The sequence below is a fragment of the Dasypus novemcinctus genome, chromosome 5, assembly GCF_030445035.2.
Source record: "Dasypus novemcinctus isolate mDasNov1 chromosome 5, mDasNov1.1.hap2, whole genome shotgun sequence".
NCBI lineage: Eukaryota > Metazoa > Chordata > Mammalia > Cingulata > Dasypodidae > Dasypus > Dasypus novemcinctus.
Window position 1 is genome coordinate 87,525,957 of NC_080677.1, and position 26,004 is coordinate 87,551,960.

Sequence of the window (26,004 nt, forward strand, 5' to 3'; positions counted from 1 at the left end):
TGAGGGTGAAATTAGAATATTCACAAATGAAAAGAAACTGAGAGAATTTCAAAGCTAGAGAGCAGAATTTCAGGAAATACTAAAGGGTGTACTAAAGCCTAAAAAGAAAAGACAGGAGAGAGAGGCCTGGAAGAGAGTCTAGAAATGAAACTTATATCAATAAAAGTAACTAAAAGTATCAAAAGAGTGGTGAAAATAAAATATGACAGATAAAACTCAAATAGTCAGGAATAAACTTAACCAATGATGCAAAGCACTTTATTCAGAAAACTGCAACTCAATGTTAAAACAAATCAAAATAGCCCTAAATAATTAGAAGAACATTGCATGCTTATAGGATGGAAGACTAAATATCATTAAGATGTTAATTCTACTCAAATTGATATACAGATTTAATGCAATCATGATAAAAATTCCACCAGCATTAAAGAAAAAATTGAAAACACGATCATTAAATTTATTTCGAAGGGTAAGGAATCCTGAATAGACAGAAACATCATAAAAAGGAAAAGTGAACCCTCATCTCCAGACTTTAAATCATAATATCTACCTATAGTGGTAAAAACAGCATGGTACTGGTCTAAAGACAGACACAATAGACCAATGGAACCAAATTTATGGTTCAGAAACAGACCCTCACAGGTATGGTCAAGTGATTTTTGACTAGCCTGTCAAAGTCACACAGCTCGGGCAGAACAATCCATTCAACAAATGGTGCTGAAGGAATTGGATATCCATAGCTGAAAGAAGGAAAGAGGACCCCTATCTCATATCTTATCCAAAAATTAACTCAAAATTGATCAAAAAACTAAAAATAAAAGCAAGAACGTAAAACTTCTGGAAGAAATTATTGGAAAATATCTTCAAGACCTGGTGGTAGGTGATGGATTCTCAAAGGAGATAAGATGAGATAAGATAAGGACTGAGTGGACTACTGATGTTTAATGAATGTAGAAGTTTCAATTAGCTTTATTGTAAAATTGTGGAAATGTATAGAGTGGCTGGTAACACATAGTGAGTAACAGCTAGTTTATAAATGGGGATGTGACTGAAAATGATAGTCTCATTATGTAAATGCCAATTGACAGAATGCGTGAGAATAATCTAGGAACTCAATAGCACAGTAAACCAAGAGTTGGGTGAGAATTTTGGTTGATGGTACAGATGCAAGAGTGTCCTTTGTTAGCTAGAACAAATGTATATCACTACTGCAGGGTGATGGGAATGTGGAGAAGCATGGGAAAATTACAGCTGGAGTGACCTATGGACTGTGGTTAGTAGTAATAGTGTAATATTCTTGCATGTATGCAAAAGATGTACTGTGTTGACACTGAGGCGGTATGGAAAATGTGAGCTAAATGTACACTGTGGACATGGCAATAATCAGATGATATTATTTTATCTGTAGCAAATGACATACCACATTGTGGTATGTTGATGGAGGGGTGTTGTCTGGTAATTCTGCACATGTGCATGACTGTTTTATAAGTTTACAACTTCGTCATAAAAAATATATTTAAAAAATAATAATAGCATGGGTTGGGGGAAAAAAACATACCAAATGTAAGATAAGGACTATGATTAGTAGTAAGATTTTCACAGCATTCTTTCATAGTTTGTAACAAGTGTCTCATGACAGTGCAGGGTGTTGATGGAGGGTTGATGGATGGGACCTTTGTATGATGTTATGCCTGTTTGCTTTGTAAGTTCACAACTTTTACTATACACTTAATTGTTTATGTATGTTCATATATAAATGATGTAAAGATAATAATTGGATTGGTTAGGGGAAAAATACTTTGTTTAGTAGTAATATTTTGACAATGCTCTTTAATCATCAGTTAAAAAGGTTTAAAAACAATTCAAGTTATTGGTGGTAGGGTGAGATGTTATATATGTTTTTTCGATGTTATATATGTTTTGTAAGTTCACAACTATTATACATTTATTGTTTATATATGTTTATGTATGAGTGATATATTCCAATAAATTAAAAAAACAAACAAACAAGCAAACAAAAAGTTAAACTGGAGAAACAATTGTAACAACTTTAAGAAAATAACACACCTCAAGGACGGGTCTGCTCTGTACTTTAAACTGTGCAAAATCCCCAGCAACAGTCATGACATTCGCTAAAAACTGAGGGGGAAAGTTAGGCTCCTTAAATGAGTAAGGGACTCATCTAACAATCCAATATATCTAGATCAGTGGTTCTCAACCTTGGCTGCACATTAGAATTGCCTAGAGATCTTTTTAAAGTATGTTAAATTGCTCTGGGATGATGGCAGGGCCTCATCCCAGAGCAATTAAATTAGAATTTCTAGGGGATAGGGGCCCAGATAGTGACAGTTTTAAAGTTCCCCTGGTGATTCTAATGTTCAATGAGGGCTGGGAATCACTTGTTGAGATCACAGACAGAAAGATGGAAGTCCAAGCAGACTAAAATATGTACTATTGAATCTTTTGCCTAATTACTGCCTTGGACCTGTGGTCTCCACAGGCATTCTAGTAATAAGCCTATCTGAGTCCACCTTTTGTAATGTGACATGGGCTTTCGCATCTGGCGCTTCCTGGCATCAACATCTGTCCTCTCCCCTCACCCACCATTCTTTCAGTTCTGGGATCAGTTTGGGCTTAAGTAGGCTGTGTCTACTTCCTTATGTCTTGGTAATTTACTACTTTGGAGCGAACTAAAAATATCTTTGTGAAAATATTTATTATTGTGATAAAATTTAAAAAGCATGTTCATATTTCAAGAGGTATAATTTGGTCTATGTGCTGTAACACATATCAAAAATCCATCTCAGAAACAATTTATGATTACAAATATACCTACCAGTTCCACTAAATATGCCCTTTAGAGTTTAAATAGACCTTTTATTAGGAAAAGAAAAAGATTCTTTCCAGAAATTTATTTGACTCAAAATTTTAATCCTCATATAATACATTCATTACTGGATGGATTGTCTATGCCAGGGTTTGCCAAGCTCAATGCTGTTGATAATCTGGGCTGCATAATGCTCTATTGTAGAGCCTGTCCTAGGCATTGCAGGCTGTTTAGCAGCATCCTTGGGCTAAACTCTCCAGAAAACAGCAGAGGCCCCTCCTCCAAGGTGAAATAACCAAAAGGTTTCCAGATAGTATCAAATGTTCCCTGGGGGGCAAAACTGTCTCCTGTTGAGAACTCTGGTCAATATACTGAGGATCACAAAGCAAGCAGTTAATGTTATCTTATAAAAAGTTACAGATATTCTACAGGCACAAATATTCAAAGAATTCAGCTAAAAAAATTTTTTTATTTCTAGAAGGACTGCGATCTGGCCTCTGTACTAAACCAAGCTTCCCAAGTGGACATATGTTAACACCTTGGAGTTTAGCACTTTTTACTGCTTAGATTAACATAATTAGGTGAGGAAGACTGGCTAACAGGGCTATCAAAAATCTAAGTCAAGACATTTTTTTCCTAATGATGCCATATGGATTTAATGAGATAACTAAAGCAAGAGAAGCAGCAACAACTTCTCAAACATCCTCTGCTGGGGCACTTTGCCCCCATGGCATGGTTCTTGATCCATAAATGACAATAAATTGCCTAAATAAATAAATCAAGAGATCAGTGAGGGTGCCTTCCAACTCTTCCTGGTGAAGTCAGTATAGTCATTTACTCAGTCACTTTTACGTTGCACAGAGAAAAAGAAGAGGGCTACAAAGAACCTGATTATTGCCAGGCCATGGTACCAACAGGAACTTGAAAAAGAAACTGCCTTAAAGAAGATGACATTCCTTCTGAAATGTATAATCATTTGGGTTTTCCTTGAGTTACAGCCTTTGCTTTAGAAATAGTAAAATGCAACTACTACTGGGGGGCATTTCATTTTCAAATAAAATCACATTTTATTTTCCCCATTTGTAAAATGAAGACTTCAGACTAGCATTTGAACTGTAAAATACTAACAAACCCCTCCTGCTTTTCCTAGTAATGGCAGACATTGCCAAACAATCAGAGCCCAGATGAGACTGCACAATCTTATCAACTTAGCACTCCAGGCAGCCACCACCAACAAACTGGGACGCCTGCAAGAGATGAAATCAATTTCCCATCACATACATAATGCTTAGTGAAAAGAAGAGAGAGACCAAACTGCATGCACGGAAAATTATACAAGGGAAAATATAATTTCTTTTTGGCAGCTCTTGTAGTTGCTTATCAAATATTTTACATCGCCAGCTAGATTTGAGTATATGACTAAGTTCTGGCCAATGAGATGTAAGCCCAAGTGTTGTGTGGAACTTCCAGAAAGGTTCATTAAAGTAATCAAATCAGCTAAGAAATGAGAACCTTTCTCATTTATACTGCCTGGAGTGCAGGAGCTCTTGCATCTGTATTGTCCTTTGAGGTATCCTTAATGATAGAAGCTATGCACTACATAGCAGAAGGATAAGAGCCTGTATTCCTTTTGACACTATGAAACTATTAATACAAATAAGCCCAGAGCTTCCTACCTCTGAACTTGTATTTTTAAAGGGAGAAATTAATTTCTATCACGTCTAAGCTTCTATTATTTATTACTTATTTCATTAAACACAGCCAAACTAATCCTAAAATTTAGCATATGAAGTATCAATTATTCTTACCATAATACTACCACGCTCTCTTAAATATGGATGAAATAAAGATAAGGAAAGAACAAAGATCAACTGAATGCTTAAGTGCTTTGCAAACACAACATTCCAGGGCAAGGCATTTGACATGCATTTCTTATGTAAGCTTCATAACAATCTTGATAGGAATTATTTCCCAATTTAGTGGATGAAGAAACTAAATCTCAGAGAAAATGAGCAATAGGTCCAAGATCACTGAGCCAAGAAACGAAAATCCAGGATTCAGTTGTGTGGATTCAAACATAGTTGAATGGATCACATCCATTTCTTTTCATTATACCTTAATGACCTCAAAAACATTGAAGGTTTTTTAATTTGCAAAGCACTACAAGGTTAACTTGAGTATGATATAGGAAGTACAAGATAGGGTGCTCACCCTGAAGACACTGAAAACTGAGAGATTTAAAAAAGAAGAGTATGAGACAAAGTACAATGTCCAAAGAGTTAAACTAATAACAATAAATAAAGGTATCTCATTACAAGATGTGACTGACAAATGAATAATACAGATTACAAACGTCATATAAGCTAAGAAGTAGTAATAACTTTAATTTAGAATTCTCTTCTTTTGTTCCTTCCTCCCCTCCTATCTCCCTCCAGATGACCTTTACCTGTGTTTTTGCTATGTGCTAGATATTCTGTTGAGTGCTAATGTCACAGAGGTGAATAGCATGCAACATAAATTTCAGGAAAATCAACTAAAGAAAATGAAATGGAAAATACAAAATCAGAAATCACTCCAACTGTCCAAATTACGTGTAGATAATCTGAAGAAATAGCTGATTAAGGAAAAAACTGAAATCAATATTTACCTGCCTTCTGAAATCAGGCACCATTCCTGATAGACTGATGATTTTTCCCCAAAAGTTTTCAGATACCGACAATCATCAGGTAAGAAAATTCTTGGAAAAATACTGTAAACTTGGAAAGCTACCCAAAAGAGGCAGGACCCTGCCAAAAGGATTCTAGTATTTACAACGGATGCTATTCTTAGGAGCATTATGGTTAGACAGTATGACTACATCAAAGTAAAATTAAGGTTGGGGTGACTGTCTCTGAAGGCCCTTCCCAGCCACCTTCTCCATTTTTGGGTTTTAAGATAGCTTAGCTAATATTAAGAGATTAGAAAAATTTTATACAAATAGCAAGAGTCCAGGGCTGGATACAAGGGAGTTTGGATCAGATATGAGGAACCTAGATGCCAGACAAAAAAACTGAACTTTAACATACCATGTAAATGAGAAAAAACTCAAATCATAGGGGATGCTATGATGGGCAATATGTTAAAATATTTTGAGGTTATTAACAAGCTTCAGTATTAAGAAAACAAATGGGTCCTGAGCAGAACAAGGGTAAGACGAGCAGGTGGTGATCAAGAAGATACCTTCAGTGGACTTTGCATATAATGATAAAGGGGGAGGGAAGTTTAACATGTCAGTAAGCAAAGAGTGGATACAACTTGTTGCAAAGTTGTCCTGAAACACAACAGATTAAAACTTATGACTTGTAAACAATTCACCAACAAGGCACAAAGTACACAAATCTGTAAAAGAACTTAAAACTTCCTGAATTTACTTCCTGGTGCTGGGGAGCTGAGGGCTAAATAGAGAACATCACGTCATTCTGAGGCAGTTAAAGTATTTTGGTACTGTATCAGGGCATGGTCACCTCGGCTCTCAACTGTCTTTACCCTCTCTCCAAGTTAAACCTGGAACACCCTGTTCCTACAAGTATGAAGAGTGTCATGGAAACCACAAAAGTTGTAGGGAAGCTAGGTGCCAAGATTTCCTGCACTTACCAATCGGTAGAGCTCAGTAATGCTGATGTCCTCTGGATCCACCATTGCGTACTCTTTCCTAGGCACCAGGTCCAATCCCAGCTGTCTAGAAAACCACAGTTTAGGGAATAAGTCACCTTTATCAAATATATTAAAAATATTAATTTACCATATCACCTTGAAATTAGGTATCTTACCTACATGCTTCTCTTACCCATATCTTTACCTTATATTACCTGTCACCACCGTTGGGGCAGCCAATGTTACTGGGCTGGACACTGGGCACTACTTGAGAATAAAGATAATGAAGGTAGGCGAATCAAGGGTGGGGTTCATGAGTTGACACTCTCAGTCAAGTGCCACTGCCCCTGGGGCCCTGGCACAATATTTTGGACAGCCTCCAGCAGACAATAAACTATCAGCAGAGAAGTCCTTCCACATTAGAGTGGCGAAAACTAGAACTGGACATAATTTGGTTCTGGAAACTGGAACTGAATAGAGAGGAATGCTTAATGAAGAGAAGTCTCTCATGCTTAATTCTCTGAGAATGATTTATTTTGAATCTCTTTCATATCCTCACACACTCTAACATAAGAGTCTTCCTGCATTGCACATCTGATTATAGAGATACAGGTTTTGAAATTTTGTATTTAAAAAAAAAAATCCTGAAACTGTACACCCTCAAATCTTATTAGAGTTCTTAGTAAATAAAATGTATTAATTCAGCACCTACTTTAAGCCAGTCACTGACCCAGCTACTCTGGTAATCACTTCTTCAGGAGATTAGAAGTCTATGACCTTCTTGAGGGCAGAACCATCTCAGATACTAAAACTGTTTCTTGATCTCCTTAAATTATGTTTCTCTTTGAGAACTTAAAAATCACAGTCCTATTTTTTAATTTCTGCTAAACTTTCAAGTCACAAGTATTGTGGTTTGTTTTCAAAATATCCATGTTCCCCCTTGCTCCCTCACCAGTGATTCCACTAGGGTCTATTCCACTCTCCATTCCCCAACCCATCCCAAGAGAGAATCAATGCACTACCTAAAGACATCATTTGGCATCCAGTCAATATTGCTGATGAAAGATTATCTAACAAAGGAAAGAAAATGTGTAAACATACGAATTGCAGCACTTGCCTTACCCATAGTCTCCTCTATGAGAAGCTACTCTGCCCACACTCTCTGCTGGGAAGGGCGCCGGCAGCCAGGAGATCATCTGACCATCTCCCCTTCTGGAGTCACGCATAGCTGGCCCATGGGTGGGCACATGACTTAAGGATAAATAACCTGAGCACTGGCCAGCAGCCTACGTGTGATGAGTGGCATGGTAGACAATGGTCAGTCCAAACAGGGATACTTTATACTGGCAACACTGATGAGACTCCTTCCGTGTGAATCTGAACTTGCAAATTCAGAGAGCATCAGTCTTGTGGCTTGAGGAAGAAAAGATATGTGAAAGGCAGCTGGCTTACACCACTGCAGAATGAGTGAGTGAAAACTAACTCCAGCTGCAGGGTTTGTGGTGGCCAGAACCTTCCTGGACTTTCAGGCTCTGGGAGTGTATGTTCTTTAAGTTCCTTTCTCCAAGAAGGCTTGATTGCTCAACTTCTGCTGGCTTCCTCAAAGTCCTGGCTGTGTGGAGAATCTCATTTGTTTTTATTTTGACTTGTTAATTCCTAGGATAAACCTCCCACTTTTGAGATTTCTTACCTCACAGAACAGGACCAGGGCAGTGCTTTACAAGTACAGTAACAAATAAGTCAAGGAAAGAAGGGACAAGATAGGGAACTCTCATAGGATATGAGAAGCCAGGAGTGGGGGGTCAAGCTTTCCTATCAACTCTATCACTAAACTGCTCTGTGACACAGGGCAGAAAGGATGACTTGATTCTCTCTATACCATCACAGGCCTCTAAGGGAACAGATCATGACAATGATTTTAGCTTTGTCTGAGCTCCCAGGTAAGTATACTTCTGCTGGCCCTAGGAGCAAACAAGATGGATTATCTCCTCCTCTCCCAAGCTTCCCACATCCAGAGGGCTTCTCTTCACCACTCTTCTATAGTTTGATAAACAACTTGAAATTGAACATGTTCTTAAATTATGTTTATCCAGAGATCTACATCCTGACAGATAATTTTGCAGGACAATTTGATCTGGCTTAATTTGCAAGAAAATTATCTTAATTTGCTTTCCATTTAGCAGTGTTCAATAAGAAACAAATTTATACTTTTCTAAGAATGAAGTAAGGTGACTATAATCTGCATGCTGTAAAGCTATTTTTAAATACCTGGTCAAAGAAATTCAATGAAAACAGAATGAGAGCTCAGAAAATTCATGAATTTTCAGAAGATCTAAATAAATCATATTGGTCACTTTCATGGATCAATGTTTTACCCATCTTACCATAAATTAGTCAGAGAACTGTCCAATGTAAAAGTTTGAATTTATGCAAGGCAAAACTGAGTCATGATTCAGTCATAGTTAATGTTTTCCCTTCCTTCCCTTTTCTTTCTGCCATCATCTCCTTTTTAAAACTGAAAAAGTATCATTCTCTTGCTTGCTCTACATTTCTAAGTTATTTTGATAAACTAAATCCAACTTCCTTATTTAAAACTAGTCTTCTAAATGAGGACCAGCATGATGACTAAACACCAATCTAATTCAGTGAAAACTCAAAAATCTTCTCAAAATAATAAAGAAATACCTGAAAGGCAGGCAGCATAGGACACACTGAGGCAGTTGCCCATTCTACCCCTCACATACTGCTCCATCTCACACAGTAAGATGGAGGCTCAGTGCAAATGGCTGGCAAACCTAATTTCTCAGGAGGTGGTTATGGTTTTGAATTTTATCACCTTGGAGCTGAAAGGGCCCTGAGTTGTGGTAATAACCTCTAGTTCAGCATATTCTTTTGACAGATGAAGAAAAATGAAGAAGGGTTCAGGAATTTTCCCAAGGTCTTAAGAAAGCAGTGTTCCTAATCCAATGCTCTTATTGCCACTCCTGTTTTATGCTCCACAAGGAATATATCTTCTGGAGATGAACAAAATGGGGTTACTCTACTCATTGTCTATAAAAAGACAAATGGTACATCTTACTCAACAAATTGCTAGAAGTACTCTGGATGAGATAGACGTTTAAAATTCATTAGTAGGTATAGCATATTTATATTGTATAAATACATATTCATGTATTCATATTTATTAATATAATGTATAATATGTCCTCAGGAATCAAAACTGGCTTCTGATAAAGTGACTTCCTGTGAAATGCTTTAGTTTCAAATCAGTTCTTCTAGACTCAGTAAAAGGCAAATTTCTTTGTGGTGTACTTCCTGCCTTCCTCCTTTTCTTTCTGCTTTTTTTTTATTCTCTCTTATTGGACCTGTAAAGCTTCAATAGTAAATGAGGATTGGAGGAAAGAAAAAGGAGGATATGGCCATGTAGGATATTAAGGGACCATTTAACATTCTTAAACTTAAGCCTTATGCAAGCCTTGGATCATAGTTAAAGTTGGCTTATTTTTAGTTCTCACCCATAATTTAGCATTCATATTTAGTGTAGTACCAGCCTTGGTCACAGTGTTAAGAGATGAAATTTACTACTGAAAGTTCTTGGCTGTTATTTTAAATTAATCACTTTCAGTTGTATTTCACAGTTAATGTTGGTCAAAAAGGGCTTTCTATTGAGTTCTCCCAAGCAGCCCCTCAAAGTGCCTAATACGCATGCAGAGGACTACTCTCGGCAATAATGAAATGCCCCGCTGGTGCATGTGCCATAGACTTTTTGTTTGTTTCAAATCTACCTTTTTTTTTTTAATATATTTTTTATTTATTTTTAAAAGATACATAGATCACACAAAATGTTATATTAAAAAATATAGGAGGTTCCCATATGTCCCACTCCCCACTTTTCCCACACCAACAACTTCTTTCATTAGTGTGGTATGTTCATTGCATTTGATAAACACATTTTGGAGCACTGCTACATTGCATGGATTATAGTTTACATCGTAGTTTACACTCTCTCCCAGTATATTCAGTGGGTTATGGAAGGATATATAATGTCCTGCACCTGTCCCTGCAATATCATTCAACTCCAAGTCCTGAAAATGCCCCCATATCACACCTCCTTTTCTTCTTCCCAGCCCTCAGCAACTCCCATGTCTCCATCTCAGCACTGGCATCTTCCTCTGTATTACACTGGGGACCTACTGCTGTGATATAGTAAAAGCAAATGTACATGCCAAACCTAAAGCTTGTTTGAAACTAAGACCCGTTTTAGCCAGAGCCGTATCTATTTTTTTATTGTGAATATTTCATTTTCCCTGAGCATGTGACACTGCCAGGCCACATGGGGCACTAGAGAACAAACAGCATCACAGAGTCCACACCAGCCCTGGAGGATGTGGTTCTTGGCTCCAGCAAAGCCAGTTTGCACTCAGCCTCAAAAGAGTGAAACTGGAAAAGCCCCATCTGGTTTCCCCTGGTGATCCTATGACATACTGGGCCACACTGGTGTCACTCCTGTTGCATTCACTCATCAGAGAAAGTCACTGCGATGGCCAATACTCACTCATTGCCCCAGTCGAGGCGGGCGGTAATGTGGCGCTTCACGTCCTTCATCCTGTCGTGGGTGAGATGGCCCACCAGCACCTGCCTCCGCAGATCCAGGATTTCATTCATGATATGCCATAGGCGGTGGAAGAGATCACCTTCATTTCTCTAGGAAGATTGCAAAGGGGAGATTCAGAATTTGGTCTGCATCCTGAGGTGGAAGGTAACCCAAGAGGAAGCAAGGAGACAAGTCCTGGTTACCCTCTCCATGCTTGCCGCTCTATGCACAGAATCTCCTTGAAGAGATTCACTCCTTTCTCATTGTTCTCAAATGCACTCACTGTTCTATACCCTTCCCTCCAAGCTTCATCTCCTTCCAAGAACCCAGCATGTATGCTCTGCGTTCCTGTGTCATCACTACCCTCCACACCCGCATGCTTGGCTCGGTTTCTCTAGGTTTACTTAAGTTCCTCCCTTTCCACCTCAAGTGTTCCTTTCTTCAGCTCCATCCAAATTCCCCCTATCCTTCAAGGTTTGGCCTGCCTTCTGCCTCCATCAGGAAATCTTTCCTGATGACTCCTGCTCACATTCTTTTCTCCCTTATCTGAACACATGCAATTGAAGCCAAATTCAAATCTTGCTTCCCAATTTTTCTTACATGTTGTTCTTACATGTTTTTTAGGAGGTACGAGCAATTGAACCTAGGATCTCATGCATGCAAAGGAGGCACCCAACGACTGAGCTACATCTGCTCCCATCACATGTTGGTCTTACTGCTTTACTGTATCTCCTAGCAGAAGTTGGGCATTCAATGAAAGATAGACTTTCACTAGCTATTATCTGCTCAGTATTTAGACCCTTAAAAAATGTTTCTTACTTTGTAAACATTCATGGATTCAATAATCTCCTGTGAGGGGCAATGGACACAACCAATCCAATGTCCACATAGAAGAGGTGGCATTGGATTGGGAAAAGTGGACATGGTGGACGATGGGTATGGGGAAAGGCAGGAAGAGATGAGAGGTGGAGGCGTCTTTGGGACATGGAGCTGCCCTGGATGGTGCTTCAGAGGTAATCACCGGACATTGTAAATCCTCACAGGGCCCACTGGATGGAATGGAGGAGAGTATGGGCCATGATGTGGACCATTGTCTATGAGGTGCAGAGGTGCCCAAAGATGTACTTACCAAATCCAATGGATGTGTCATGATGATGGGAACGAGTGTTATTGGGGGGGGGGGGGGAGAGGGGGGTGGGGGGGGTGGGGTTGAATGGGACCTCACATATATATTTTTAATGTAATATTATTACAAAGTCAATAAAAAAAAATAATAATCTCCTGTGAAATTTATCAAGCAATGTGGCTTCACAGAAAGAAGACAGGTTAAACTTCTGCTTAAAATTCTGGTTTTGCCACTTAATCATTTTATAGGGTTGAGTATCAATTTTCTCATCTGTAAAGCAGCGCAGTACTATCATCTTGAAGGGTGATTTTTTGAATTAGACATAATGCTTGTGAAGAGAGCACAGACTCCAAGCCAAACTACCTCCATCTGAAGCCCAGTGTTGCCATGTACTGGCTGAGAAACATGTGGCAATTTATTAAACTCTTTGGGTTTAGTTTTCCTATCTGTAAAATAGGTGTCATAGTACCTATCTCACAGGGCTATTAGGATTATTGATTTAATATCTGTAAATATGCCAGAGACACCCAGGGAAAACCTGGTACAAAAATCTACTCTTCATTCTCCTTAATTGCAAACTATGATTTACTTACCTAGTGTTATGAAAGTATTGAGATTATCATTTATCTAAAACCTTCTACAGCTATAAGCTGCCAGAATTATCAATTTCTGTGGAATGAATAAGGATATTCAGTCATAAAATACTTTTATTTTAAAAAATAGAGATGGGTTTTCTGCTTTAGCAAACCTTTGTGTCTTCAAGAGTTTCTATGTACTATGCAGGCTAAGCAAACTTGGCAGCCAAACAAGAAGCATTCTCTGTGACGGGATCCTTGATCCTCTTGAGTTTTAAATAATCTTGCTCACCTCTCCACTTCTAAATAAGTCTATCAAGGCTGTTCTTCTATTACTTCTCACTTTTTACTCATGTCATACACTCCCAAACAAATCATTACTAGGACAAATGTACTGCCGAACACTTGTAATTAACTGTCCACTGAACGTATTTTCCATTGGGCTGTTAGCTCCCAAAAGTGATGGCTGTTTCTGCCTTGGGTAGCCCCACAACCTGGGGAAGGAGGGAAAGGAAGGAAAGAAAGGAAAGGAAGGAAGGAATACCTTGATTTATATGTGTTGTTTTTTGAGGACCTCAATGTGTGAGTTCTGTTTAGATCATCAAAAAGAATAAGCAGGAAAGTGGATGTGGCTCAAGCAATTGAGTTCCTGCCTACCACACGGAGGTCCCAGGTTTGGTCCCCAGTGCCTCCTGGAGAGGACAAGCAAGACAGCGAGCTGGCGTGATGGGCTGGCATGGTGAACTGACAGAATAAGATGACACAAGGAGACACAAAGAGGAAACACAATGGAAGACACAAGGAGACACAAAGAGGAAACACAATGAGAGACACAACAACGCAGAGAGTAGAGGTGGCTCAAGTGATGGAGCACCTCTCTCCATCATGGGAGGCCCCAGATTTGGTTCCCAGTGCTTCCTAAAGAGAAAACAAGAAGACAAACAGACACAGAGAGCATACATCAAATGGACACAGAGAACAGACAGCAAACACAGAAACAATGGGGGTGGGGGGGGAATAAATAAATAAAATAAATCTTAAAAAAAAATAAGGGAAATTTAAGAAACACTTGAAGTCAGTGGTCAGAACGAAAAACTCATTTGAGTCAAAGAAATCTTTAAGAAAGATTAAAATATAAGTGAAATTTCATGCAGCAAAGGAAAGAGCCAGCAACCTCTTAAGCTGTCACTGTGAGAAGTCATCGGTCCTGCTTTTGGGGAAGGCATTCTGCAGTTGTCTGTAGGCAACTTGACTTTCTAATGATGTCACCTATTGCACTTGAGCTCAGGAGAATGCTGAGATGAGAAGGAAGCAGGATCCTTTATAAAAATGAAAGCCAGTTGCTCAGATTTCCCCTTAGGGAAGAAAAACCAGAGATGGCAGACACACTGACAACCTGCAGCCCAGCCAGCAAACATGCCCTACCATGATATAAAAATAGCACACATGTGATTTAAAATCTGGTCATAAAATTGGACTTAAAAAATTGGATAGTTAAGAAAACTATGGAGAAATCTGAAAAATGCTTTTGATTAAGTGTTAAGTAAAAAATAAAAAGCATGACGTTAAACACTGGGAACAAAACAGTATCTAAAAAAATTCTGAAATATATCAGAGATAAGGCAAAAAGTTAAATTCAAGCATTTAAGCATTTTAGAAAACGGATATGTTTTTAGTTGTGTCATAAAGAAAGCAGGAGGAGCCGATGTAGCCAAGTGGTTGAACGCCCGCCTCCCACATGGGAGGTCCTGGGTTTGGTTCCTGGTGCCTCCTGAAAAAACAAAACAGACAGCAAGCAAGCAAATAAAAAGACCAACTCAGGGGAGCCATTTGTGGCTCAGTGGAGTGCTGTCTTCCCACACATGAAGTCCTGGGTTCAATTTCCAGTTCCAGAGAAGGGAGGGAGGTAAGAAAGGAGGGAAGGAGGGAAGGAGGGAGGGAGGGAGAAACAGCACAGGTTTTGGCAGCGTCTTATCTGGATTTAGATTCAGGCTTTACCACTTAGCCTGAGATCCTGAGTAGACTAAGAAAGGGATCTCCTCGATAAGATTCAAGAATAAAATCTGGCAGAGCCCCAGAGAAGAGATAAAATACTCAGAGATAAAATACCCAGCCCAGCCCAGGGCCTGCACAAAGAACTCAGTAAAAGATGGCCGTTGTATTTCTCTTAAAATTTTTTCTGCTTATATTACTGACATTTTATTAAATGATATTTTAATCAGTTTTAAAGAACATTATGTAGGCCTTTACCAATGTTATAAAAAGAGCAACTATCATTTCTCCAGCATTTGCCATGGGCTTTTGTGCTAAATAGTCAATATATATTGTTTTATACACAGCTTACTGCTTACAAGGTATTACTGCCATCCTCCAACATCTTCCAGTGGAGAAGCTAGGTTGGAAAAGGACACGGACAATACCCAATATACTCAAATATGATGAACGTGAAACAAAACATGTAAACACTTGGCACAAAGCATTTACAATCAAATCAAGAGAAACCAAAAGGTCCACGATGGCTGTTGGGGACCCATGACCCCACAAGATGTATTCAAGCCCTAGCACCTGTGAGTTCGGGCCTACAGGTATGAACTCATTCATGAATAGCATCTTTGAGGATCCTATTTAGATGAGGCCAAACTGAATCAGGATGGGCCTTAATCTGCATGACTGGAGTCCACAGAAGGAGAGGAAATCTTGACAGAGACACAGACTATTGAGCTGGAGACTCCGAAGCCAGAGGAGAGAGAGACAGTCACGGGACAGAGGTTTGCCAGAAAGCCATCACCAGAGCACTACAGACTGAGAAGGCATAGTCTTTCAACAGCTTGATTTTGGACTTCTAGCTTTCAAAATACTCTGAGCCACACAATTTGTGTGTGGTGTCTGTCATAGCAGCCCTGGCAAACTAAGACAATGGCCAAGTCAGCCTCATTCCCAATCTCAAAAATCTGTTATCACCAGGTTGAACTTTACATTTGTTCCAAATATAACTCACTACCATTCCAGTATCCAGGGAAACTTTAAAATAATTCTATCTTTTTCTCATTAGTCAGGACACCAGGAGGAAAGGAGGCTACTCTTAGCATTTACTACAGACACATTTTCAAACCAACTAGGTATGTCCCCAAAATAGAAGGTCACCACCTCAAAATCAGGTAAAAATAACTGGATAGGGCAGATTCAGGAGAAAATTCAACTGTGTTCCCCACAGGCAGCTACATAAAAGGAAAAGTATTGGTGCTCCAGTTCAACTAATGGGTGACACTTGAGGCTCCCTATTATACCCTATTGTTTTTATAACTCTCTTATGTTGGATATTTATGATGCAGTGGTTTGAAACTTTTGAATAGTTTTTTTTTTCTGTGTTACTGCCATGCACAATGTTATTTTAAGTGAAATTATACTTAGGTTTTTTTATTCTTTTCAACCCAAAATTATAGTCTCCCAGTACAGGGCCCTTGAGGTCAATAATCTGGACTCAGCATTTATCTCATTCCAAAAAGGCTGAGACTCTAGGATTCATCTAAGACTGTTTTGTGGATTTGAACTGTGAGTCCTAAAACCCCCAGTTCCAGGAGGGCTATAGTCAAAGAAATCTAACCCCAACAGGGTTTTTGTTAATGACTTTTTAAGATTTTCTTGTTTCAATGAAATAAACTATTGCATTTTAGATATAACAGACAAAAACTGTAATTCTGTGTCAATGTTACGCGTCCTATTTGATTAGATGCCAGGAAAATGTTCTTTTATATTTCTGAGGTATGAAAAAGAACTTAGAAAACACATGCTCACTGGTCACATGGATTACAACAAGACTGTCCCTGATGACCCGAGGGGAACTAGTGACTCAGTGCAGGTGCTCGAATATTAGTCCATGCCTCTCATGTTCAGACATTTCTTAAAACAGTTCTCTACTACAATGATCTTACCATTAAAGAGTTACTCACCACATAGAGTTGTTTCCACATGGCTCCCCAGTCTCTTAATGTTGAGGTCATTTCTGTGATAACAGAGTCTTCGGTGGGGATAACCATTTCAAACTGTCTGTGAAATTAACAAAGAAAAATAAGGTAGACATGAAATATCATAGACATCAATTTTGTCTGAAACTCCTTAATAAGTGCACTAGATCCTGGTAATTTTTTTGGTTCTGCACACAGTGACCTGGACCTGAGCACGAATTTGGGTGAGGAAGGCTATGTGTGTTATGGCAATACAATACCAAAACTATCAGCCACCGCAGTCAGATCAAGTTTGAGCCAAGTGGTGGAGAAGAAACCACATCAGAAGAATTCTGCTGTGGCTTTAGTTTGATCACCAGCCAGCAAGTCATTTAACCTTCCTGAGCCCAATCTGTAAAATGAAGTCACTGGGATACATAAACTCTAAAGTGACTTCTGCTTCTCAAGTACTATCACTGAAGGACTCAAATAAGTAAAACACTTGTTCAGTTCATCAGGATATGAAGGTTGCACAAGGCAAACATCCAGACTAACTCAATGTTATAAATAACTAGTCAACAAGGTATTGATTTAAACACTCACTTGATCTCGTTAGCACTTCATTTTTATTATTCGCAGAGGCACCAAGAAAAATGACTACTACTGCACTGTAGAACTTATCAAGGGCCTAAGACATCAGATACTTGAATACCCATTCCAAAACATTCCTCTCTATGATTAAGTTAATACATTCTTCCCATTCCTCTAAAAAAATTCAGAAACTGAACTTGGAAAATACTTATTGAAGTGTCTAAGGAGGTATTTATGGTGGTCCTAATTTTAAGAAGATATATAAGGAGACAGGAAAAACATAGAAGATTCAATTTGTTCCCTGTATCCTACCTTGGTATACAATAATGTCCTATATTCATTTCCTTTTTCAATTTTTTTTTTCATTTTTGTGCAGATAAAGGTGGTTAAGTGGCCATTATTAACAAAGCTTTTCAAAAGAGTGCTACTAACTATATTGATGGGGATTATTATATTTGAGTATATTTTTCTAAAGGACATCTAATATGTAGAAGGTAATAGCATATTAGACATTGAAACAGGTTGTCTAGATAGATGATCAAGGGAAAATTACTTCTTAGCATGAGGCTAATAACTGCTCTGCTGCTCCTTTTTGATGTAATGTCCAAAGTACGCATAACTGTCATTTGTAGAATCTTAACAGCAAGAATAAGAACTAAAATCCTGCCTTGATTTCTTCACCAACATTACTTCATTTCCTCAATTCATACTGCTGCTAAAATACATGCCCTGTAAATATTTGTCTACTTTCTAGAGCTTAAAAATAGCTGAAAATGTAATACTGGGGTTTAAAACTAGAAATAAAACAGTAATATATGAACTGTGACACATACTGAACCTTTTAATAAGACTACATATGGCATTTTCAAATGGCAGTGCATTTATTTTGCTTTTGAAGCAGCTGTTGCTATTTAAATGATGAATATTTGAAGATGGAGATTATAAAATGATCCCAAGCAAGGTAACGGAGGGAACAATGAATTTCCAGGAAAACTTGACAACCCATTTCACATTTAAAGAGTTATATGACCTCAGCAAGAATTAAACAATACAGAATAGGCCTCACTGTTCACAAATTATAATTTAATTTAAGGACCCCCATTAGTCCCATATTGCTCTAAAGACCCAGGAAAGACTATCAAGGCAATTCAGTCTGTGGGAAACTGATATGTTTTTCTCCAACCAAAATATAAATTTTTAAAAAGTGCAAAATTGCAACTTCTGGCAAGGCAGCTGTTTTCTATTAATTATACCCTAATCAAAATAAATATTCAAACAGTCTATCTTAAGAAGTCACCCCTGAAGTTATATTTGCTCAGGTATTCGGGGATGTACTATGTAGCTATTTCATCCTGGTAGGCTATTGGGCTGCTAATACACTTTAAAAAACCACATAACACCAAAATCCCAAAGAGGTTCTTCTCTGAGAAAGCAATTGCCTAGCAATATGTGACCTCCAATGTTTTCTGGCTAAAGTTTTTCTTCCAGTTAACAGTCTTACTAGGATCTCAATCCCAGTACTTTTTGAAAAACAGTAAATTTAGTAATACCCTGAAGCAACTGTGCTACACCATATCCATCATGCCTGGTGTCAGGTGGAATACCCACAAACAAGTCATAAACTGACACAATCAAATTTTGAGACACTGTAACCCACATTTAAACTTCAGCGGGACTCAGGAAAGGTGGCCAGGTCTGTAACAGTTACTGATAGGAAAAAAAAATAAGGTACTTTTTAGAAACTATGTCCTACCTTAACCCATTTAGAGGGGTAGAACTTTCACTGGGTGTAATGACACTTGGGATTGTCTTTGCTAAATCTCTTTTCTCTTTCTCAGCCAGAGTAGAAGGTAGAGCTGAGTAGCTCTTTGTTCTGGAGAGTTGAGGAGCTCAGAATCGGGCTAGGAGCAGCTGGTTGTGTGGGCCTGGTCTCGTTGATACTTTAAGGGACCAGATAGGATCCTTTGAGTTTCCATACTGCCTAGTCCAAATTGCCAGGCAGAAAGGGCTGAATAAAGAGTAAGCATGAAGCTGAAGTGTCCTTTGGAGTGTCCTCTGGTTTACTTGAGGGGTGCTATGCAGTATCAAACCAAGGCAACTCAAAGAGCAGTGACAACTTTGCTCAACTCATTTTTTTTTTTTAAGACTTATTTATTTCTATTTATTTATTCCCTCCTCCTTTGGCTTGTTTTTTGCTACTGTTCTCTGTGTCCATTCCCTGTGCTTTTTTTTTCCCCCTCTGTCTGCTTGTCTCCCTTTGTTGCATCATCTTGCTGCATCAGCTTTCCACGGGCCAGCTTGCCTTCACAAGGAGGCCTCAGGACGTGAACCCAGGGCCTTCCATATGGTAGACAGAAGCCCAAATGACTGAGTCACATCCACTTCCCCCAACTCACTTTTGGTGGATAAAGCTGCAGAGCATTTTTGAAGGACATACATATATTAAAAAGTTGAGTCAAAGCATACAAAGGAAAGAAAATGGAGGGGCTGTGGCCTGTGTTTAAGTGCCTCTGGGCGATCATCTGCAAGTTACTTACATTCTCTGAGCTCCAGATTTCCACTCATTTTCCTCAAGTCTCAGCTACAGAGGTGTTGTAAAGACATAAAGCCCCAGCAAAGGACCTTTATTATTGGTATTAGTAGACATGGGGGGTAGCTTATTAGTTTTAGAATTATAATATCTTCAGTCTACTATTTTAAATAATTACTACCACTAAAAATAATATTGCTTAAAGAAGCTGGCATGAATGTCATACAGCATAATGATTCCCTGATCTTTTTTACTCACATAGGATAGATCCAAAGTATTTACACCATAAATTCTCAGCCACTCATAGTCCTCTCACTGAAATAAGATTTAATACTATACCTTTATAGAGGGTGGAAACAAGAATTATCCATTTAAATAGCATTCTTGAAACTTTATTGATAAAACTCTAGTTTGAAGATATCATTTATTATGCTTTAATATGGCTTAAGAATTCAAAGAATAAATTGCTATGTATTGCAGTTAGAGGGAAAAATGCAATTTCTGTAGCTGAATCTACATTCTTTCTTTTGTCATAAAAAGAGAATTATGTAACAATCCAATGCACTTCCTCTGGGGCACAGGCACCAAACTTAAAACAATTTGAGTTAACCACTTAAATAGGCAAGTTCTGCTATTTTATCTTACAAGATCTTATTTGAATAACAGGTTATCCTGAAAGTTGCTTCAAGACCTTTTGGAAATAACACTAGAAAAACTTTTAAAATGATAAGAAATCCTAGTTAATCAATGAGCTCAATCAAACAAAAGATCATGTAAATTCTCTAAAAGTAGGATAAGGGCCTTGTGAAGTGGTCACACCACAAGAAATGTTATTATGCCCATTTAGAGAAAGAAAGGCAGATTTAGCTTCTTATAATCAGTGGTGAATCTAGGAAATTCCTGGGTTTTGAGACTGCATGACTCAACATTTAATGGGTCTAACTGCCATGCTTCCTTAAGTAGCAGGAAACCAAAAACTCCTTCTGCTTAAGATTAGGTGGAGTCTATGATTTGTGAACAATGAGAGACCTCCAGTGTCCTCAATGCTGCTGATGCCCAGCATATGCAGGCATGATCTTTAATTACCTCCGCCAGCTGCCTTAGGTCAACATAGCTTTATCAAATAACTCGGACAACAGTGTGATCGCCTAGAATTCATTTTTCAAGACAATTACTAAGCCTTTCAAATCCCAAAATAAGCAACAGTTCTGTGAAAATCCACCAACTATTAATAAACCTCATTTCTTCTTACCCTTTGTTCTTTACACAGGCATTTTTCAAGTGAACGTAGCTGGAAGGAAATATACCCTAGAAGAGAAAGCACAAAGGTTATGGTGCTAGCTATCTGTTAAGGCAAGGTTGGTTTCACAAGTCCTATGCATAAAATACAGCCACACAGCCACAATGATAGCAGGAACAGGGGAAAACCCCATCTCTATCACATTCTATAAGTTAACATCTATTATCGCTTAGGTCCCTCCCTTTTATTTTTCACTATTCATTACTTAACAAATTGAGAAATACACTGAAATAAATATAATTGAAAAATTAAATCTCATTCTTTACAGATGGAAAATTTAAAAATTCGGGAATTCTACAAAAAATATGTTATATTGAATATTTTTTCTGCATGGCTTAGAAACAGGACTGTTGGTGGGGTTTTGTTTTTGGTTTTGGTTGTTGTTTTTTTTTTTTCCTCTTTTCTCTTCTAAACACATTTCTATTTTAAAGATACACTAAAAAATTACCACCGTGAATTTGGAGATAATATGAGTATTATGTGTTACGGAAGGTTTGATGAAAACACCGCAGCAATTAATCACCATGCTGCCAGCCTGATGGAACAAAAATTACACAAAAGAAGCCACTCTAGCTTAAAGCTTTTTATTGTAGGGAAAAGACAGGGCAAAGAAATTATTCCTTTGTTCTAAATGGAAAATTGAAAGAAACAAAAAAAGTGAGCCATTTTATTGTCCATTAAGTGACAATATCTTTTTAAGGATTTCTAATGTATAATCAAATGACAAAGTCAATCAATTATTTAAGAAAACAAATGCCATTTGAATACATAATCATTATTGTGGATGCAAGTATAATATAAAATTTAATAAGAAAATTCTGTGTACTCAACAGTAGTAAATAGATATAAAATGCACTTATTTTTCTTCAAAACTTAAATTCCTTTAATATGCTAGAATTAAGCAATAGGGTATTCATAATTTAAAAGGAAAAGTCAGAACTTGAGGTTTAATTGTTAGAAGAGTGATAGAAGAGAGATGTCATAAAAGATGTTTTCTCAAACATGTTCTAAATGAATAATTAAAATACCAAAGTTGTATTTGCATGTGCTTTACAGATGTCCAGAAACAACTTTAAATGAGTACTATTTTTTCTTATTTAAATTTTTCTTTTATACTCTTTTGGCCCTCAGGCTCTCCTTTAGAACAACCTAAAAAAATTAATAAAATGAGATAATTAAATATAGTTGGATGATTCAGAGAGAAGTATAATTAATTAAAAAGGCAGGCAAAAGAGTTTAGATTACCCAAATTGTATTTTGAGAATGATAGAGAATACATATTTTTAATCTACAATTCTAAAAGGGCCAAAATTAATCCACAAAATGAACATAACATATATCAAAACATTAGAGAAGATGGGAAATTTGGGTGAGAGCTAAGGAAATTAGAATAAGGTAGAAAAACATAGATAATAGTAAGGATTAGTGTCAAAATCACAAACTATACAAATGAAAGCCTAAAACTAAAATCACATTACTTCCTAATATAATTCCTGAGGATTTATGTGAATTTATAAAGGATAATGAACCTTAGTTTCTGTCTGGAATGGTAAGAAGGAAGGGTTTTGTATAATATGGTTTTTCCACTTCAGCTCCCCAAAATCAAGGGGACTCTTAACATGCCACTAAAAGAGACATGTCTCTTCACACCAGTTATTTAAAAAATGGTACCACAGGAAACTTAAAGAATAAATACATGTATTCAATAATTCTTTTGGAATATATATTTCCCCTGTCTGAATTTTAATTTAGCTCTCTGGGAAACTTACACTTCAAAAATAATGTTTATATATAAAGAGCTTATTAAGGTTTTCCCAGCCTACTTTTTAAGAGCCATGTAGGATTATCATTTGAATAGCACACTTTAACTATAATCCAAGTTCAAAGAAATTTCCAAAATTAAGAAAATCTGTATTGCTATATGGCATTTTAATTAAGATCCCCATCATAATTTCAATCCTATAAGAAAGTAAAGTAAAATAACTACTGATCTTTTTAAATGTCCCATAGTTATGGTTAGAAATAATAATTTTTACCTTGATATTTGGGTTTTTAAAGGCAAATCCTCTGTACCAGCCTGTGGAGAAACAATCATTGTTACATTTCAATAAACAATTATATTATTTTAAGAAGAGCAAAGTAATCTGTTTTTTGCTGATGGAATTTTACCATGCATGTAAATATTCTATGTATAAATATTAAGCTAGGCTATAGCTCAAGTGACCATTAGTTTAAATAGTCTATTCATAAGACTGCCAAAAACATTGTATTGGAAATTCATATAAGAAAATATAAACATGCAGGGTGGAAGTAAATGCTTTGGAATCAGAGCATTGGCCTTAAATTCTGGCTTTGCCACGTTTAGCTATTTAATCTTGGGCAAGTTACTAGACCTCTCTGAGCAGTTGCTCCCCCTTTTATAAAAGGCCACATTAAGTCTCAGGAAAATTCAAAAATGTGCACAAGATTTTAAAAATTTCCAAATTCTGTCTGCTTCACTACAAAGCTGAGACTATTGCCAAACTATAGCTTGTGGCCAGCAGTAATAGAGTAAATTCCTGCAGCCCCACCATCTTGGGGTAGGACCAGCTTGATATTTTAAGAAGAGTGAAGCCAGCTTCATTCACTAATAGAATTAGTCTTTCATCAGCATAATTTTCTACCAGCTGAGCTCAAAACAATTTTTATTCTTTAGCATGCCTATGACAAAACCCCTGAGCAACTGTGAGTCAATTTAACAGCATTATCCTTAAAGGGGAGCAAGTCTTCTTAGAGTTTAAAATAATAAAAGGTATATATACCTGTATGAATATATGTATGAGTAACACATAGCTCCCTTTAAAATATATTATTTCCAAATTGAAATTTTTTCAAATATAGAAATCATTTTGCTTATTGGTAAGGAATTATTTTACTATGTAATAAATATTCTATCCAATTGAATTTTTTTTTTAAGATTTATTTTTTTATTTATTTCTCTCCCTTCCTCCACCCCCCAGTTGTCTGTTCTCTGTGTCCATTTGCTGCGTGTTCTTTTTTGTCCACTTGTGTTGTTGGCAGCAGCACGGGAATCTGTGTCTCTTTTTGTTGCGTCACCTTGCCGCATCAGTTCTCCATGTGTGCGGCACCAGGCTGCACTTTTTTTTGTGCTGGGTGGCTCTCCTTAGGGGGCGCACTCCTTGCGCGTGGGGCTCCCCTATGCAGGGACAGCCCTGCGTGGCAGGACACTCCTTGCACGCATCAGCATGGGCCAGCTGCAGCCGGTTCAAGGGGGCCCAGGCTTTGAACCGTGGACCTCCCATGTGGTAGACGGATGCCCTAACCACTGGGCGAAGTCTGCTTCCCCCAAATGAATTTTTTAAAGCAAATATTTTAAGTTCGTATTTATATATTTTTGTTTCTAAGTTTTCTTAACAGGACAAGTGTAATATCATATGCCTAATACCATTTTAAAACCAGTGTGAAAAAATAAGTATAAATTGAAAATCAGAATCTCTGTATCTCAAGGTTTTGTTAGATCCCATATAGAGTTATACAAAAAGGTTTTGAGTTTGCAAAACAACTCCCATTTGCTATGGGGGAAATTTTCATGTACCAATTCAACACAGATTTCATATCCTTATACAAAGTAGAAATAGACAAAAATATCTGACAATGATAAAGAAATCCCCTTATATTTCTAAAAGTATCAATTACAGTAAAATAATCATCCATTAATATATTCTCTATTGATCTCATTCATCGTGTCTTTCATTCCCATAAGCTCTCTTATTTTTCTATGCAGGCTTCAAATTGTTCTTTATGTTCACCCACTGTCTACTTAATATCCTTTATGTCTTTTAGTCATATTTTCCTTCAACCCCTTGAACTGATTTAGGAGATTTGTGTGATTATTATTGCATTTAAGTCTGGGTCTCATGAGGATTTCTGGTTTGTTTCTTTGGTTGGGCCTTCTCTTCCTGTTTCTTGGTGTGGTTGTAATTTTTTGCTGATGCCTAGGCATCTGAATACGTTGGTGAATTGACTCTGACAATCAATTTCTCTCTCGTGCCTAGTGGTTTTGTTTCATGACTCTTCTTTGATTTTGGGTTCAAGTTATTCTAATTCTTTAAAATTGCCCAGCTTACATTATCAAAATAGGGCTGGGGACTCACTAATGGGGCACAGATCCGGTCCCAGGAGTTTGGGACAAGAGACACCTAAAAGCAGTTTTCCTCCTTGCAGTTCTTGGCCCACCAGCAGATGACACCATTGGCAAATCTTTCCACAGAGGTGACTCAACCTCCACTTGCCCAGACCTGAGATTCAAAGCAGGCTCTGCAGGCAAATTCATTGAAGAAAAATCACTCTCTACCCTACGCCACACCCTTCCACTTCCCAGGGATGAAGACATCTATTCCCCTTTCAGTTGGCTGCTGTGAACCAGGAGTTTTATCTAGGCTGTTCATCTTGAATGTGGGGGATGGGTGCCATTCCGGGCCAACCGGGTTAGTTAACTCAAGGTTTACTTTTCGGTTTCTTCCTCTCTCTGTACTTCACCCTTCAGGGGGTGCACAGCTCTCTCCTGGTCTGCAGAGCCCTAAAGCAGGTCCCTTGGACAGTTTTTATCTTCTCTCCATTGTTTCTGTGAGAGAGTTGAGCCCTACCTACCTATTCCAACACCATCTTTCCAGAAGTTCTCCGACATTCACTATTTTTTTTAAATTTATTTATTTTTTTATTACATTCAGAAAATATGAGGTCCCATATACCCCTCACCCCCTTCAACCCACTCCTCCCCCCATAACAACCTCCTCCATCATCATGAGACATTCATTGCATTTGGTGAATACGTCTCCAAGCACCGCTGCACCTCTTGGTCAATGGTCCACATCATAGCCCACA

The 26,004-nt window shown here is 37.8% G+C and overlaps 1 protein-coding gene across 7 annotated transcripts in view; it reads right to left on the reverse strand.

The window, feature by feature from the left end:
* The window catches only part of DOCK4 (dedicator of cytokinesis 4), a 516,333-nt gene that overhangs the window by 270,071 nt on the left and 220,258 nt on the right, over positions 1–26,004 (reverse strand). For all 7 annotated transcript variants that reach the window (XM_058297210.1, XM_058297211.1, XM_058297213.1 and 4 more), the window contains exons 3-7: positions 23,157–23,197; positions 21,073–21,128; positions 16,706–16,802; positions 11,016–11,164; positions 6,461–6,545 (exon numbers count right to left, since the gene is read on the reverse strand). In XM_058297210.1, the coding sequence (XP_058153193.1) occupies positions 6,461–6,545; positions 11,016–11,164; positions 16,706–16,802; positions 21,073–21,128; positions 23,157–23,197 (428 nt within the window). The remainder of the gene's footprint in view (positions 1–6,460; positions 6,546–11,015; positions 11,165–16,705; positions 16,803–21,072; positions 21,129–23,156; positions 23,198–26,004) is intronic.